The following is an 18,564-nucleotide window of genomic DNA, read 5'->3' on the forward strand; positions in this document are numbered from 1 at the left end:
CCTGCCGTAACACCATTCTGGAGTGACCCCTCATAGAAGATGTTGGACGGAAAAGCACTAAGTGCAGGGTGCATACGATACTGCACTTGCAGGCGAATTGGACGGATACCCAACACCACAAGCCTCTCAAAAAGGGATTGAGACAGGCCTGCCTTCGCAGCTTTTTTACACATCACGACAGGACCAAGCTGGCAGTGATCACCAACAAGGATCAGCTGTATACAAAAAAAAAAAGAAAAAGAAACATTCAACACTAACTACATAGTATAGACACCTTAAGCTCTCACGCAGATGTCCTAGCTGATGCAATACTAGAACAGACTGATTTCAAGTCAGACTGAATTTATAGCATATTACTCAGCAAGAATGCTGATGAGTTTCATATATGCTTTATATCCAGTAACAAACAGGAGACCTTGTAGCCCCTTAGAGTCATCCAGAGGTGAAGTCTCCAGTCAGACCTTAACATGTCGATCACACTGAAACAAAGATTGCACTTTGGAAAGAAGACAATTTTATTGCTGTCACACAAAACAAGTTGTTTGGACCTGCAATAGAGAATTGTCTACCCAGAAAATGAGGAGTTTTCACTCCCATAGGAGCACAAACAGGAAAAACTGCATCAATCATTTTCTGTGAATTATAAGTAGCAATTAGATCTGTTTGTATCTGTTTACGAGTTCCAGTATTTTTTAGATCAGCCCTTCATACCTGTTTGGCTCCCAGAACAACTGGCACCATACACTCTGGTTCAGTAGCCTGTGTGCTTTCATCAATTAAAATGGAACGAAACTGCATTTTTGCAAGTCTTGGGTCACCTGCTCCCACACACGTGCAGCAAATAACATCTGCATTCTGATAAACAGACAAAAACATGTATTTCAGCACCAGCACACTCAGTTATAAAAGGACATGCTAGTAAATACTGACCAAGTTGTATATCAATAGATAATATTTTTATATGGAAAACATGCAAGCTTTTTTAGTACTTCATTGGCAATTTTTAGATCAAGGCAGTGTTTAGAAGTGTCTAGAAGATCTGCTCTAGGAATTTTCTTTGGGGGAAGTTCTATGGCCTGTGCTAGACAGAAGATCAACCTAGATGATCACAATGGTCCCTTAAGGCCTTGAAATCTACAAACCTGAAAATTTCCAAGTGGTTTACAAATGATACACAGATCTCCACCTACCAGTGAAGTGTAGCCACTTCAGGGTTGAAAAGAGGCAGCTATTTAAAGAGGGACATTACTTAACAATTTGTTTACAACCTGTGATTATGCCTATATTACAAACACATGTAAATGGTTGTGACCCTGCTCCAAAGAACACAACAGTTTTTAACATTTACTTATCCAACCTTCACTAGTCTGCAAAAAAATGACTAGTCCTAACAAAGAGAAAAGGAGTCTGTACCATAAGTAATTCACGCTCTGCTGTTCGTTTCAGTGCACGATAGCGTTTCTCATCAGCAGATGACAATTCTCCAGTTTCATCTTTCAGCTGCTGCAGTTTCTGAAGCTCAGGCATACTACACAGCAAAGGAATTTGTCAAAACAATCATGTTTTCTTCTTAAAATTCCAGTGTAAAACTCCTGATATTTGGGGTTCTAGGGCTCCCTTGAGCAGAATGGCAGTTGTGCAGTGCATTTTATTTTTTTGGCAGTTCACAAGGAACAACTGAACTCACATTATTTATTAAGTCATGGCTTACCCCAATCACTGCACTAAATAGAATGCATTTTGCCATTCTCACGTGATAACCTACTGCAACACCAAGCCCCCAAGACATTTTTCTTGGACAACTTCTTACCTATCCATGTTTCTAATCTGGTTGTGCAAAGCCAGGAAAGATACAGGAGAATCAATTGCCTCGCGGCTTTTAGCACATAGACGAACGACTTTTAGCCCTGTCTGATGGATCTTCTCAGTGAGCTGATCCACAGCTATGTTACTTGGGGCACAAACTAACACAGGCCTTAAAAATTAAACAGAAGAAAAAACTGATGTCAACACAAGTGATGAGGAATTATAAAAAACTTTCCTAGAGGAAAAAAGCTAATCAAGCCAAGATCAGAATCATTCAAAATCTGAATATATCCTAAAGATAAGCTGTTCATTTTTTTTTTTTTCTTCAAATTCAGCATTTTGAAAGTTTTTCAGGAGTGGCACACTTCTGGAAGAAGTGTTCCAACTGCAGCAAGACAGCATTGTATTTTAAGTATATACTTTAATAGCCATAGAATATAATTTCTATTTATCAATATAGAATAAGTGCTTAAGGTATCACACAGCTTCAACATATATAAAAATATTCAGTTATCAGTTAAAATTTCTTACCCATTGCCCTGCCTAGCTAAATGGTAGACAATAGTGGCTGATGTCACAGTTTTTCCTGTACCAGGGGGACCTTGGATAAGGCTCAGAGGACGCTGCAAGACAGTCTTTACAGCATAAACCTGAAAAAAGTTTTGCTATTTTAGCATATCATTTGTACTTAATGTAGGTAAGCATAGTTAGGTTATTATATATTTTTTCACTCAAGTCTATAATCCTCGTATGTAAATCCTTTATGAAATTATGGCTGACAAGAGAAAAAAGATAGGATTACCTGAGAATGATTGAGGTCAGGAAGTCCTTGCGCTGTAAAACGCTTTGGCAGCTGGCATTTAATAATCACATCTTCTACCTCATGACCTAACAATTTGTGGTAGATGTAGCCAGACACTGAAGTTTCATCCACGGCAAACGTTTTTAAAGCACTCTGCATTCTGCAAGTGAAAACACAGATCACAAAACATGAACTGAATGTATTCATCCACAAACTCTGTAATGTGGAGGTGAATTAGGTACAAGACACAACAAACTCAAAACCCCATTAGCTTAATAAGCAGGTTGGGGAGAAGACAAAGCACTTTCAGCCTGGCAAACAGAGTTAGCCTTCTGTCATTCTGCAAGCAAACACTGAGCTCCATATGTTCTTAGATACTGTTCACGTGCAAATGAACCATAGTGTGTTCCCAAAGGAGGAGAACTCCAAGGAAGGCAAACACCACTACAGATAGTCAAGATTACTTTCCACACACCCTGCAGGCTTTGAGGAAGAGTTGAGTTATACAGGTTTGTTTTGGAGCAGCCTCACATGGCTCACAGAACTCTGTAAATAAAAGTCTGGAGACTTTAGTGTCCCAATGATTACTAACTTCAAAGACTGCAGTTCAGATTTCATTGATGTTTTCAGCTGTTAAGGTTTTAGAGACAAAGCTGGATACTTACATGCTACTGAACTGTTACGTGATTTCACTGCAAAGCGAAGGTGTGTTTGTAGAATAGGCTAGCCGAAAGGAACCCTAGGTAGATACTCAGGTTGCTAGCCTGCACTAAAGCCAGTGACACCACATCTTCACTATTATTTTACCAGAGCTACCTAGATTAAAGCTAGCATGGGTATGCCTATTCATGCTACAAGCACACCTTCACTTATAGTGAAGTCATATCCAAAATGGACTGAAGCTCTAGAGGATAACCAGAAAAGATAAAATTTGAGGAAAGGTTTGTGTCTCCTTTCTTTTATGTTAATAATATTCATGATACAAATCAATGTGCACTCAGAATGAGGTACACAAATGAGGAGTTCAATGATGCTTTTGAGATCAGATCAAGTTCTAAACAGCATATGGAGAAAGAAAATAATTATCTCTGAAGCAAAGGATCTATATGCTCCCAATTTTGATATGTGCACATCATTTTCTCTCTGGAGGTGAATTTCATGGAACAGATACAGAAGTACTTCCTCCCCAGTAAAAATTCAAATCAAACACTTTTTCCTGGAGTTCAATTATGTCAAACACCTGCTGGACTCTAAACTGCTTTCTGAATGCCAGTAAATTTACGTACCTGTCAAATGAAGTGGACTTCCACACAAAATCCACTTGGAAGTTATGAGTAACCTCCACAGGTGCTCCAACACTGCTCCTCAACTCAATAGCTATCTCATCACCATAATCTGCAGAGCCTTGTTAAGTAGTAATTTATCTTATAAATTTGGAATTTATTTTTCCACTTTAAAAGTATTGGAAAGTGGAAATATAAGCAGATCCCTGGGCATCAGCTGGACAGTGATTAAAGCAGTTTAAAAGTTAATTTCCTTTCTCTCTTTTTCTGTCTATTGTCAACAGATCATCTCAGGTACTTCTATGGACCCCCATTATTGCAGTGTTTGAGCACTTCACAGCCTAATGTATTTATCCACACAACCCTCCTGTGAGGAAGGACTGTGCTACCACCACATTGTACAGATGGGGAATTGAGGCACACAGAAGCTAAGCAACCTGCCCAAGATAACAAGTACTTTACATGCACGAGTGAAAGAATTACATTGGGATGGAAGCAACTCCATTTTCCTCTGAAGAACTGCCTCAATCTCCCTGTCCCTGAGATTAAACTGATTAACTACTCAAGTCACAGTGCAGCTGTGTCAGTGAAATGATCTGCATCTCTGGAAAAAAGTAAAGGATACTATCAGGAACTTTAATAACATGACCAATTCCTTTCCACAAAGGGGCCAGGTCTCCTTTATATCTCAGGCAGATTTCGTCTCCCTGCATAAGACGCATATCTAAACAGAAGAACATTCAAGCAGTTATTTTTGAAGTCTGTACTGGTAAATCAACCCTCCAATAAAAATAAGAGTTATAAAACTGTTCTGTGCCCCAAGCCAGATCATCAGACTGTATGCAATTACTGGTTACGACACACCTAGCTCAAAACAATCTAAGAAGATATACCTTAGACATCATTACCTGAGTCAGTCTTTGGCAAAGTGAAGTAAGCAATTCTCTTCTTGTTCAAGCCCAGGTCCCATCTCACTGTGATGTTATCTTGGGTCTAAGTTGTAAAGAAAAGGCATCTTTTACTTTCTAAAAGAATTGTACCAGAGACATTTCTTGACTATCCTCCTTTTCTATAATGCTCACAACAGCCAAATATTTACAAACACTTAGAGAGTTTACACCATTTGCATAACAACTGTATTTCTACAAAACTGAATTACTTACCAGCAACTGGCACCATTGAGGTACTGAGCCATCATCTCCAATTTCTTTACAGTTTCTTCAAGAATGCTGCTTTTGGCCCCAAAGATGTTGAATTTCAGGCACTGTACATAAGCGTGTGCACTAATCACATATGCCAGGTGTTTATGTGCCCCCATACGACACCCTAAGTTCCGCTGGGAGCCCATCTGAGAAATCCAAAACTGGCAGATAGGCAAGTGTGGTTCCATGGAGGAGATGACCCAACAGAATGCCAGTGAAACTGGTAACAGTTCTCTCAAAGTTGGGATGTCCTCCACAGAATCACATTCTCTAAAGACTAAGGAGGAGATTCTCTCTCAAAAAAGGAAGGAGAGACTAAGGATTCAGACATGTTTCAAAACCCAGTAGCACCACCACTGTTGCTTTCTGTCACTCCCCCCGCCTCCAATCTCTTTCAATTCTGTGATCATTTTCCATCTACCTCTCATGGTACAGGTAATGATAATGGTGACAGTTGCTACTGTAGTAAAGAGCCTTACATTTATTTCACTTAAGTCCTCTTTTCTATTGTTAGGAGTCAGGTGTTTCATGTTATCAATTTGAACTGCTTAAGTATAACTAAATAATAAGCATCTTTCATTGTTTCAATCACACTACCTGGGACTCCTTGAGTTTCTTGTCATAATCTGCTTCAAGCTTGACTAGAGGGCCAAAAATATTTTGGTATTGATAAGCATCCTCATATCTAAGTAAGACATGCTGTGGTTCTTCATCAACACCAGGTTTTTCCAAGTCTTCAAGGGTTGCAGATGGATTTTCCTAGAATTGGGAAACGGTACATTAAGTTCTAAGGCATGAGATCCAGAACATCAAGCTGACCAAACTTTCATTGTCAAAGCTGAGATAAGAGTAGTAAACACTACAGGGAGAGTAAAGTAAATTTTAAAAATTGTTTCAGACTAAAAATTCAGTCTTCTAAAAAGTGACTAAACAGCATCACAGGGTTCCTTATTTACCATCTTCTGACCTTTGATCAGCTTTGGGTTGTGGGTTTTTTTTTTCAATTTTTTTTTTAAACTGTTATCCCTGCAAGCTTGGACTTGGACATGAAAGTTAAGTTGTGTTCTCTGGGGCAGACGCCACTATCAATAATAAATCACCGAGGCAAAATTCTGGCCTCAATTAAAACTGTGCAAACTCATTAAAGTTGCTCACACTTAGTTGGGTTGTCTCTGAACTGCTATTAGATGTAAAAGTTTGTCAATGAAGTTAGATAAGACTGAATACCAAGAGCAGATTGGCATCTCCGTACTCGGATGTTTGTATTTAATCATTGTTTGGAGTAGAACGGAACTTTAATCTAATGTGTTAATACATGTAAGGAAATCTGGTTTTACAGATAGAGTTTAAAATGGCAGTGTCTTTTCAAAGTTAAATGATAAGAGCATGTTGGAATTTTGTGATCTACTCAAAAATGCAGAATGCTAACAAAAATTCAGAATCCATAGCATTATCCATTATTAACCAAACGATCCTTTCTTCAATCTGATTAGTAATCTCCAAAACCTTCACTCTCATGAACTGCTATCCAATGTCCAGTTTGTCAAGACTTTGGATGGTAAAGTCGGTGTAGGGAACATGTCTGCATGAAAATAAAATGTTGTGTAAACCTATGGCATAACACAAATGATTAATAATGAGGTCTCTTCCATCCTGATTAAATACCCAGAATTTTTAATATTTGGCGACACTTTTCTAATTTAGAGTGGCACATACTTTCCAGAGTTCTTCCAGTTTGTTAATTTGTTGAGCTGTAATCTGACGTGCTCTCAACTGCTCCTGTTCAGAAGGAATCTTTACCAGCCAGGAAAGGAAACAACGGTCTTGGATAAGAGGTTGCCACTGTGAGCTGTCCCAATTAATATCCTTTAAACTGCTCTGACTGGCACACGGTTGCCTGCACAATCAAGATATTGATAATGAATTTATTAAATAAGACAAGTGTAAAAACAAGTTTACCCATGTGAAGTTTGCTTTTGAAGTCAAATCTTTCAATATTTTCAAAAATTAAATTGGGCCAAGAGTCCACTATGATTAGGTGCTACACTTGCCACTATGGTATCATGGAGATAAGTGCTCTCAAAATATTCATGAATGATATTGCACCACTGACAATCCTAGCATCTAAAGTAGCAAGTGCCTAAGAGTGTGTGCCTCTCATTCAGCTACTGTTCATCAGGATGGCATACAGAACAGAAACAGAGGACTATTTCTAATATGCCATTACATAATTAAACAACAGAATAGAAGCTTAGCATAGAAATGGATCTTCTACTGCCAGATAAATAGCAAGCTGTAGCATTTATCAGACATAGAGACCATGATTTCATGACTATGTTCTGTTACAGGACCATTTTCAGTTTAATACAAGATTACTCTGTTCTTGAACAGCTGTAATCTTATGGGTCGAGAGAAGTCTTGTTAGTCTGAACCACGGTACAACACTCTAGTTAGAGGTTCATGTGTCAGCTTTCAACTGGAAGTGTTACTTTGGTATATCTGACATAAAATTATTCAAAAGTTTAATGTGTTTAATAAAAGGAAAGACTATTGCCTGAGATTCCCTTCATAAAACTAGGATGATTTTCCAGAATAAGAGGCATAGGCATATTCCAGTATGCCTTGGAAAATGTTATTTAATACACAAAGCCTAAGCACTCACCCACAAAATGCCTGATGAGGTAGAGGTGTACTGTACTGAATTGTTGATATAATCCTCTCCTCGGGAGCCAAAAAAATCTTACCATGTTATAGGGAAAACTACATTATATCGAACTTGCTTTGATCCACCAGAGTGCACAGCCCTGCCCTCCCGCCCCCACAAGCATTGCGTTACCGCGTTATATCCGAATTCATGTTATATCAGGTCGTGTTATATTGGGGTAGAGGTGTATTACGTGAAAACTTGAAGTATTACCCTTTAGAAATACATGTGGCTATCCCATCAAATTCTACTCTGCTTTAGCCGTTATTTGAACTCCCCCAAAAAAGAGATTCTCTCACCTGCATAATAATACGACTACCGAGTCAGCCTTAGCTGGAATGAAGCCAAGGAGGAACACATTACGACATCCACAATTATAACACTCCAAGACAGTCTCTCCCAAAGGACCATCTTTGTGAAGAGTCACCTCTTTACATTTTGCTCTGACGAGATGATTTACAATGTGGCTAAAACCAGAAAACACAAAAGTTCATACACAGTTAATGCAGAAAACAATTCTGGCCACTGGACTCAGTTTTAATCCTAATTTAAGACAACAGAACAGCTCAGTTAGCACTAAACACGAAGAACGTCTGCTACAAATACTTGCTATTTTCGCCAACAGAAGAAGTTAACCACTAGCACTTCACTCAGCTGACCTGGGGTTTGGTCTACACTAGGAATTTATGTCAGTATAACTATGTTGCTGAGGGGTGTGGAAAATCCACACGCCTGAGTGACATAATTACACTGACCTAACCCCTGGTGTAAACAGTGCTATGTCAACAGAAGAGCTTCTCCTATTGACATAGCTACCGCCTCTCAGGGAGGTGGAGTACCTACACTGACAGGAGAACTTCTCCCGGTGTAGGCTCCGCTGCAGAGCCATAAGTGCAGAGAAGCCCTTGGATAGATGTGAAGGAATGACTTGGCTCCCAGGGAAAATACACATTTTTAAAAAAATTACTCGTGAAGTGTCTGGGGCTTCGTTCCGGTCAACTGCAGGGCAAGAGCAGCAATTATGGATGCTGCTGAGCAACAGCAAGGAGAGGAAACAAAGTTCATTTAGTTTCATTGGTCATTTGTCTACTATTGCTAGCTTCACTCAGACAACTCTCCTAAGTCACTGACTTTGAAGGGGTGATGGTTTCATTGGTATGTGCTGCTGATAATGGGAAGATTGGGTGGGGAAGGAAGCTAAAAGCTCACATGCAGATCCACAGAGCAAACTTTTTTTAAAAAAGGTTAACTGTGCATGTTAAAAACTCAAGTGGATTTTTAAAAGCCAACCTTCTTTTGGAGTCAACAATCACATGAGAAAATGAAGTAGGCTGCATCAGAAACCTAATTTGTTTTCTCAACAGAATATATTATTGCCATTTCCATCATTTAGTCACTTACCTGCCAGATGTATTTCCACGCCCATTACAGAACCACTTCTTGCTGGTATTACAGTAAACCACACAAGCTGGGTCATGGATGCCACAGTAACTAAAATCAAAGAGAGAAAAGTAAAAATAATCAGGTAACTTTTACGGGAATGTACAATTAAAAATGCACAAACCATTAACTGTACTATAGACAAACTGAAACTGGCAACTAGGTGGCACTGGGGAAATGGTGTGAGATGGGCTAAACTATTATTCCATACTCTTAATTTTCATTTTGACAGAATCTTTGCAATGCTCTGCAATTCCGCCTTTAAACCACCAAATCAGCCTCAGTCACTTCCATCCAAGTTGCACTAACTAAATTCTCATTTTGAGATCAAACATCTCCCAGTTTTAATTGTGATAAATATTTTAGCAGCTGAATTTATATTAAAGGGCTCTTTGCCTCATGTATTATGTATATAGTGCCTCGCCAGAGGGCACTATTCCTTGCTATGACACTGTGTTACAATATGCAGAAACTGCAGTGGACTGGTACTGTCAGTACATAGGTTAAGCTATGTACCTGCTGCTTGTATGCTAACTGAGCATTTGCATATTTACTAACAGGACTCAAGACTTCAGTTGGTCACTTCCATAGAGTACCTCCCACCCAAGGCCTTCAGAACATTTTACAACCATTAAATTAGTCCTCAACACCCCTGAAAACTGGATAAATATCCCTACTTTACAGACAAGCAATTGGACTTAATCTGTCAGTTTCCCAAAGATTACAAATCAACAGCAGAGTTGGGATTAAAGCTAAAATCCTATTTCCATCCCTGTGCTTAACCAATGGACTGCAGCTTCATTTAGAGACAGAAAGAAGGTTATTTATGTTGGGTACGAAGGAAGTACTTCACTAAAATGCATACAAAATGGCTCAAACTTATTAATTTTTAAGTTTGGCTACAGTGAAACAGGATATATTTACATCTTACATATTTACACCAATTCCGATGTCTTTTTGATATTTATTGGGTATACACTGTCATTAAGATTTATAGTTTTCAGTGTGATTACTTAAGCCTAACTGAGGCTCCCTCTGAAGTTCATGCAGATCTCAGACTACCTGCAAGCATGCACAGGAAGATCCTTGGTGTAATAGGTATCTTCTTCATCTTCTTCAAAGTTTAATTCTGCAAGCAGTTGACTGGTTTTAGCTACATTATCATCCACTGCACCATTTTGGAGGATCCCATCAGGACCATTAACCTAAAAAAGAAATTTGATGATTTAAGTTACATAGTTAATGCCCCAGTTATAAATTATACCCCATGCCAGAAAGGCTGGAGTTGGGGCACTAATCTACTTCACATGTGCTTATGATAATACAACAAGTTTTTGAAAGGGTCTAATTTGGAGAGAAAAGTAGTTGTAAGAAAAGATAATACTGGAGTATACAGTGGTAACAAAACAAGAATTGACTGATATGAGTCTATATGTGAGATGCTAGAATAATCCAATAAAATATATATGGAAATTTTAAGAATATAGATTGGCTGCTGTTCTGCCCATAGTCAGAATTTAATCAAATCACAAATTATGCTCAAACAATTATACAGGCGTCAAATATGTTTTTTCTCATCCCCCATAGTTTCCTAAGGATATTTACCTGAAAATAGGATCTTTATTTGTCTAGGTCCTCCCCCTGCATCTATTTCTGCTGTTCCTGGACCACAAGGCCATAATCTTTTGTCTGGCACATCAAAATTATTGATTCCATTACTCGAGGACATCAATGAGTAAATGAATTCTTAAACAAAAATAACCTATTTTTTTAAGTCTAGTTAAAAAATGAGAGAAGTACAGAAAATAGATTTAAGCAAAAATTGGTTTCTAAGCAGATTATCATTCAAAGCTCTCCATGAGTGTGTCTGATGCTCTTTAACAAAAAGTACTTAATGCACAAATGCAGTAATATTAGCGATATAACATGCTGCATCACAAAATACTGTGCATATTAGATCTGGTATGAAAATTACTATACATAAGACATTTTTCAAGCTTGTTTTAACTATTTCATGATTCTTCCAATTCAAAACCCAAATAATGGCTTTTTATCACTATAAAAAAATCCAAGACAAACTATGCAAGACTCAGTCTGAACAGAGAGCCTCGCCTGTCTGCCAAGTTTCAGAGAAACATGATTTCAAAGATCCAGAACAACAAAGCCTGTACAACAAGAGTGATGACAGGACTGCTCTACCCCTTCACTAATGGAGCACTATTCACCACTACCGTGCAGTTCTGCAACACTGACTCGGGATGTGTGTCAGCAAACTTAATGCTCCAAATCTCAACCTTATGCATGCTACAAATACATTTTGTCCCTTTTACGCTTACATTAGCTCCTCAGACACTGGACATAAACACAAAGAAAATGTACGCAATAAAATTATCACACTTTCACCGATACTTAGAATGCAGTAGCTGAATTACCACTTCTCCCAGCATCTCTGTAGTGCTTCAGGTTTGGGTGCTTCTGTTACTAGTAATGAAGGTCATCAAGAAAAGAATCTGACTCAATGTATCAGATTAAAGCAGCCATTGTCACATAGAGTTATAGGTGCTCTAGTTTAATTCCAGTGTCAATTATAACGTTTAAAAGCAGATAAATAATTAGCTTGTCATAACACTCATGCAAACTGGCTCAGGTAATACATTGGCTTCAAAAGAAAAAGCCAAGATGAATGTCCCGAAAAGCTCTGTCCACTCCACCCACATATCTGACCTCTTATCCTGTAAGAAAGACCACCCTGCAGGCAGACAAGGAATAACACAAAGAGGAATGCTGCTTAATCCCAAATCCACTTTCAGGTATGTGGTTTGAGCATTGGCCTGCTAAACCCAAGGTTGTGAGTTTAATCCTTGAGGGGGCCATTTAGGGAACTGGGGTAAAACTCTGTCTGGGGATTGGTCCTGCTTTGAGCAGGGGGTTGGACTAGATGACCTCCAGAGGTACCTTCTAATGCTGATATATGATTCTATGAAAACAAACACCACAACCTGAGCATATTGATTAGCATAGGCTTAGTCAACATAACATGTTGGAACAGTGTTATTGGCTAAAGTTACTCCACAGAAGAAAGACACTCTCAAGGGACATATGATATAATTAAATTCTTCTATGAGGATTAGGTTAATTAGACTGGATCAGGCAAATGCATGAGAAATATTTGCCTCTGAATGTCATAGTAAAGGGAAGTTTAATGCTTAAGATTTGGTGAGTGTGAGGCCCACAGTTTGGATATTAATTTAATGTGTTTACTGAGTCAGACATTTTATGCAAAGTCTATTCTTGATATCTACTTTCACCTTCAAATGATTTCTTTAGTTCTCTTAGACAATGAAATCTGCATTTCCACAGAGAAACTTGTTACTGCTATCCTCATGACAAGATGGTAAATCTTAAAAAAATGAAATCCAAAAAATGCTGGCTTCTGACCTTATTTCTAAGTTTCTTCAGACTTTTGTTGTCCCCATTAATAAACTCAAGGATTTTCTGAATAAACCTCTCTGCAGTTTGAGAAAAAGCAAGACCAAGGAGTAACGGAGGCATATTCTTTCTAGGGTTCATATTAAGAGATGAAGTGCTGTCTAAACGCTACACATCTCAGTGAAGTAGTGTTAGTTTTTTCCAGAAGTATTGCAAAAGCTACATTAAATTAGAACAAAATAAATCTGCTTCATTGCCTCTCATCTAGATATCCAAGTACCTCATCGTTAATTAATACCCAATTCCAGAGTTATTCTCAAAAGCAAGTAAATTCTAATTTACAAAATACAAATTAGAATGGACTAACACTTGCAAGCTAAAAATGTATCAGGTGTGGTACAAGGCACAGGGCCAACCACCTTCAGACAACCTAAAAGTATGAATATTTAGTGTAACTACCTCCTCAAAAGTATTGCTTTTATTTAAAAATGATTTGTAGTCAGCCCAGGGGCTTAAAGAGTGCTGCTATATGAGGAATAAAGGTTCAGAGAGCAAAGAAGAATCCCAATGGCCACAGGGATTGCAATACCCAACATCATCATGTTGGACTGACTCCAAAGAAAGACAAATCCAAACTTCATCAGCTAAATGACTGAACAACAGTCCCCTGGAAGACATAGAAAGATGATAACTGGTAACTTCCTTAAATATATAGTGCAATTTTGTAACTAAAATATCATTAACTGGTCATGAAACATGACAAAAAGAGCATTCAGATCTTCAAATACAGTACAGTACAAATACTGAGCACATACAAGTGCACTTTGAATGTAAATGGCCTAAATTCAAAAAGCAATTATATATTAAACTTGTCAATTGCCTTGTCTGTAATCAAACTGTTTGGATGCTTATATAAATTTAGACGTCAAAGTGGATAATTAGCTTCTGTCGAACTGTACAGGTTTTCATTTTAAAGGACAGTGAAATTAAAAGTATTTCATCAGCTAAGAGCAGAGTTGTGCCGTACTCCTGCAACAACTAACCACAACAATTGACTGTCAGCTACACCCAAGATATCACATAGAGCTTCCATCCTTTCACAACTTTAGGTGTGCGTGATGACACCTGTTGCTAGGTACAAACAGTAGCCTAGACTCAGGGCTTGGCAGGCAAGTAATAAGGAAGTGATTCAACTATTGTTTTAAAACCTTCTTGTAACTTTAGCCTATATACATACTGTTAATGATCTGGCACAAATTGTTTATTAAAGAAGTCTTGTGTTTATCTTAAAAAATGAATTTATCACCCTAGTAATAAAATTTTGAAAGACAGGGGCTTAGCCAATAAAAATACTGACACCACAAAAGAGTTGGTCTGTCCTTCAAAATTTTTGTTCTCTTCCCTTGCAAAACTGATCAGCAACACTTTATCAGACTCAGGAGACAAAATTACAGAGCAGCACTATTCTGGTTGGGTAAAGTAGCTGAAGGATTCTTTGAATAGAGGCTTCTTCTGAATACATGATTACTTCTCAAGTCAGTGGTAACAATATTATGGAAGTGCCATTCTACACTTCTGAAGGGGGGAAAAAAAAACCCACTGTCTGGCAATCCCCTGATCTATACATAGGCATAAATGTATCCACTTATTGCCTTTCCACTTATAAGGTAGGTACAGTGGGATAAACACTAATGACTTAAACAAGTATATGGAACTCTTCCAGTATTCACATAAACAGGGTTCATTTCAGGCCATGGAGCTATGTGGTGGGCCCAATACCCATTCCACCACTACACGGTTGTTGTCCCCAGGACAAGACAGCATACTGTCCCATCACAAGTATTTATTTTTCAAGCATCCAGAAATGTGCTAGGCCTTACCAAAACAGAGAACCCCAAACAGCACACCATCTAAGTTTAACATGATACAGAAAATGAGGATCACAAAACAGATAGCAGTCGTCAAACCATGGTTTCTCAGTAAGATGTACAAGTCTTAGGACAGCTGGGCTTTGTCTACCTAGCATATTATAAGGTCTGATGTTCATAAAAACATGTTTACATATTTTAAAAATTAGTGTAGACAAAGCACATTACTGTTCTACTCTAGGTGCTTACATGGCCCCCATTAATATAGTACCGGAAGACCTCAATCTTTAATGTTTATCCTCAAAACATCCCTGAGAGGTGAGGTAAGACAGAACTATTATCCCCATTTTACAGATTGGGAACTGACACAGATGCTAACTGATTTGCCCCAGGTCACAAAGGAAGTCTGGTAAAGCAGAAAATTGAACCCAAATCTCCCATGTCTTAGGCTAGAGCTCTAACCACTGGACCATCCTTCCTTCCTTTCCAGATGTGGTCACTCAATCAGTTTAGCACATGAGAGAGAGAGTATGCCTTGTCTACACAAACCTTCAAAAACTTGTTAGTAAGTATTAACTTACATATGCCAACATTACAAGTTTTAAATGCTAGTTTAGAGAATGCTGTTAAGAGTGGGGAAAGGGACAACAAACAAGTTGTAAGAAACAACAGGGGTAAGACAGCAAATCGAAGCTACAGTGACAAGATCAGAAACATCATAGTGCATCTAAAAAGGCCAGTTATGTACAAGCTACAGGTGGATGGCTGAATCAGCTGACTTTTGGCAAGAAGAAATAGTATGGCCATGACTTTCACACTGCTGATCCCTTACACCTTTTGTCAGTGGTGGGACAACAACCAACTTCAACAAGCACTCAAATTCATGGTTTAACATACATTAGAGGAAGAAAGTCATGATGGAGAGCAGAATCAATTGCCTATACTTTGTTAGGAGAGTAAAGGAAACATATTTAACTCTCTCTCTCACCTCCTGACACCTAGGAGTTAGGGAGACTTTGAACACTACTCCATAGCAAGTAAACAATGTGCATGTATTTAAAAATAAGATTAAACTGGATTTAATGAAGTGAAAAAATACTTAGAAGTGATCAACTTTCAGGCCCACTAAATTATATTTTTTGTTACTTCTCTTGCACAGGCAGATTACAAATTTATATATCTACTTGAGGCAGAAAAATATTTCCCAGAAGCCTTTGGGAAAGACCTCAATCTATATGATCACAAGTTGAGTCTGCTAAAATGTACAGGACTGGACAGCTACCTAACAAGATTAGGAAAACTAAGGAGATCGATCGTTCCTGCTATATTACAGTTCAAAAGGAACACTGCCTATACAACATCTAAAAAAATCAAGCTGTGAAACAAGTATTTAAAGGCAAAATGAGTATCAAGAAAAATATTACAGCTTGTAAAAACTTCTCAAAGACATTGTTTCAGCAGCTTGTTAAAAGAGATATAAAAACAAGTTTTTCCACAGGATAGCTACAGATTTTATCTGTCAGTATCTAAACATACTGTACATAGGTTTTAACTTCTACATTTGTTTTCTTTTCTAATCACATGTTTAAAGGAAACTGCATTTGGTATTAATCCTCAGTCAGGGAATTTTAGCATCTGTAAGACTCCTAATCAAAAAAATCTGAGGGGAATATTACCCAGATCTGATAGAACTACAAAGTATAATTTATTTAGAAACTTACAAAAGACTTCTAAAGACTTTTGGGAGGACAACATATGATATTAGTATGGCTCTCTCTTGTAGGATGTGTGATTATTTCTATACATGTAGAAGATTCTATACAAACAGCATGCAGATAAGATGGTAACTGAGTGAAACAAGAAAAACTGCAATGTTGTTAATTGTTTCCCCTCTTATTTATCTTCTGCAAAAATAAGTCCTCTGTCTAGATATATGAAACCTGGGTTTTTGCTAAGATTTTATATCAAAGTGCATGAGTAAAGTGACCAATAAACATGAACTGAGAATCCTTTTAACCACCATGACTTGAGTTCAGGAGTCTGGGTTTCTCTGACAACAGAACGCATCCAGAACACCTAAAACAGCTCAGGGAGTTGCATCCCCAATTCTGCCTTAGGCAGCTGTCAATTGTAGGAGAGACCAAAACTCTGAATATAAGTCTTCATAAATAAAGGGAGAAATGAAAGTGCGCACAATATTCTTGAATTGGGATCTTAAATTTATTTTAACAGCACTTCAATTCACCTTTGAATTTGCATTTTAACCTGTACATTGTTTACAAACATCTCATTGTTGGTATTGGGATTATACAGGTATTTCCTCGTCTATGCAGTTGATTAATCTACATATTCTGTGATCTTTTTAAATATTATTGCAAATTATGAAGCTTCAGATTTTTTAAAAACAGCAATATAAATTTTTTGCCACACACAGAGTCATAAAATCTAAATTTATGTTACCCTCAATTATAGTATTTCATCCTGTACATGTATCCCACTAACTTCCTCTTTTCTTTCACTACATTTTCCAAGAAAATCCTGGTTTCCCTTCTTTTTCAATATCCATAAAGACACTACACAAGGTTAATGCTCAGTGGTATATTAGCTGCTATCACATTTCCCTACAAATATTTTCTATTTTGCCTATTATATTGTAAAGGTCTCTGAACTTCAATCCCAGGTTGTGACAGGCACATACATACAGGCAAGCCCACAACAAACCAGCTTAGCAACAATGCAGTTGGAAAAGATGGATAATAAGGAAAAAAACAGTTTAGAAACAAAAACCGTTTTTCAGAATTTGTTTCCTCAAAAATAAATTTCAAATCTGGAAAGTGATATGGAAAACAGTGAAAAATCCTGTGACCTAAGCAGCAAAAGCTAAATAGGGTTCGGCCAAGTGCTCCCCAGAACCACGCTTAGCTACCGCAGGAAGCCACGAATTCTTCACGATGCAACCGTGAAATCGGACACTTTCCCAGGTTTTTCCCTTACCCGCCACGTGAAAAGGGCTCAGGCTCCAGCGCTGCCCCCGCCCCCAGACCTTTGCAGCCCCCAAGTGCGGCGCCCCTGGGCTGGGCCGGCAGCAGTGCTGGGCGACGGGCGCACAAGGCTTTCACGCCGAGGTGGAGAGCAACCGCCCCACGCCGGGCCGCGAGGCGGAGGGCTCCTTTCCTGGGCGCCACCTGCCCACCCGGGATGCGCTGCGCTGGCTTCGCACGGGGGAACCCCCCAGCCCCGGGCAAGGCGGGGCCAAGCTCTGGAGCCGAGCGGGTGCCCCGCGAGCGCAGTCTGCCCGGCCTGCCCCCACGGCGGGGGGAAGCCGCCGCCCAGGCCACCCACAGCGCGGACCCACCTGTGCCTCGATCTGTCCGAGCGGCCCCTGCCCCGGGCCCGGCGGGCCCTGCCCCGGGCCCCCGTGTCCGGGCCCGGGCGGGGTCTGGGTCTGGCTGGGGAGGGTGAAGTCGGTGAACTCGAACTCGGAGCCCTGGGTGTCGGCGCCGAGCAGCTCGGCCTCCTCGGTGTCCAGGAAGGTGAGAGTCTGCGAGCTGGGGCCGTACGCCTCCACGCTCATGGCGGCGGCGAGGAGCGGGCCCCCCCTCCGGCCGGCGGGGCCTCGCCTCGCGACGCTACGCGAATCCCTGGATAGGCCGCGCGACGAGCCGGACACCGACGAAGTAACCGTCGCCTTGGCCGGACGCAGCCGAATCAACTGGCTCGAGCCGCAGCGGGACCGATCCTGAGGCGCTAGGAGCGGAACAGGCCGGCGCCGCAGCCGCGCGCCAGGCCAGGGTGACGCGGAACGCACGGTGGCGGCGACGCGGTGCGCCCCGTACGCGTGGAGCCGTGACGTACGTACGCACGCACACCTGGGCGGGGAGGGAAAGGCGCGGGGGTGGGGCCTGAGCTAGGCCATGACCGTAGGCCACGCCCCTCAGAGCGGTGTGAACCTCTCGCTGCCCCCCCCTTCCGGTAGTGGTGGGGAGGACGAGGCGGTCTCTCCCTGCCCCCATGGGCAGGGGATGGGGAG

The 18,564-nt window shown here is 40.0% G+C and overlaps 1 protein-coding gene across 1 annotated transcript in view; it reads right to left on the reverse strand.

Annotated features, from left to right (window-relative positions):
- The window catches only part of UPF1 (UPF1 RNA helicase and ATPase), a 30,027-nt gene extending 11,791 nt beyond the window's left edge, over positions 1-18,236 (reverse strand). The window contains exons 1-15 of the mRNA XM_032782770.2: positions 17,890-18,236; positions 10,300-10,442; positions 9,199-9,288; positions 8,097-8,264; positions 6,810-6,990; positions 5,691-5,852; positions 4,800-4,884; positions 4,517-4,615; positions 3,895-4,003; positions 2,609-2,768; positions 2,338-2,456; positions 1,811-1,975; positions 1,414-1,528; positions 712-855; positions 6-215 (exon numbers count right to left, since the gene is read on the reverse strand). Of these exons, the coding sequence (XP_032638661.1) occupies positions 6-215; positions 712-855; positions 1,414-1,528; positions 1,811-1,975; positions 2,338-2,456; positions 2,609-2,768; positions 3,895-4,003; positions 4,517-4,615; positions 4,800-4,884; positions 5,691-5,852; positions 6,810-6,990; positions 8,097-8,264; positions 9,199-9,288; positions 10,300-10,442; positions 17,890-18,108 (2,169 nt within the window). The 5' untranslated portion in view covers positions 18,109-18,236. The remainder of the gene's footprint in view (positions 1-5; positions 216-711; positions 856-1,413; positions 1,529-1,810; positions 1,976-2,337; positions 2,457-2,608; positions 2,769-3,894; positions 4,004-4,516; positions 4,616-4,799; positions 4,885-5,690; positions 5,853-6,809; positions 6,991-8,096; positions 8,265-9,198; positions 9,289-10,299; positions 10,443-17,889) is intronic.
- Positions 18,237-18,564: the final 328 nt, after the last annotated feature.

Source organism: Chelonoidis abingdonii, chromosome 11, assembly GCF_003597395.2.
Source record: "Chelonoidis abingdonii isolate Lonesome George chromosome 11, CheloAbing_2.0, whole genome shotgun sequence".
Classification (NCBI taxonomy): Eukaryota; Metazoa; Chordata; order Testudines; family Testudinidae; genus Chelonoidis; species Chelonoidis abingdonii.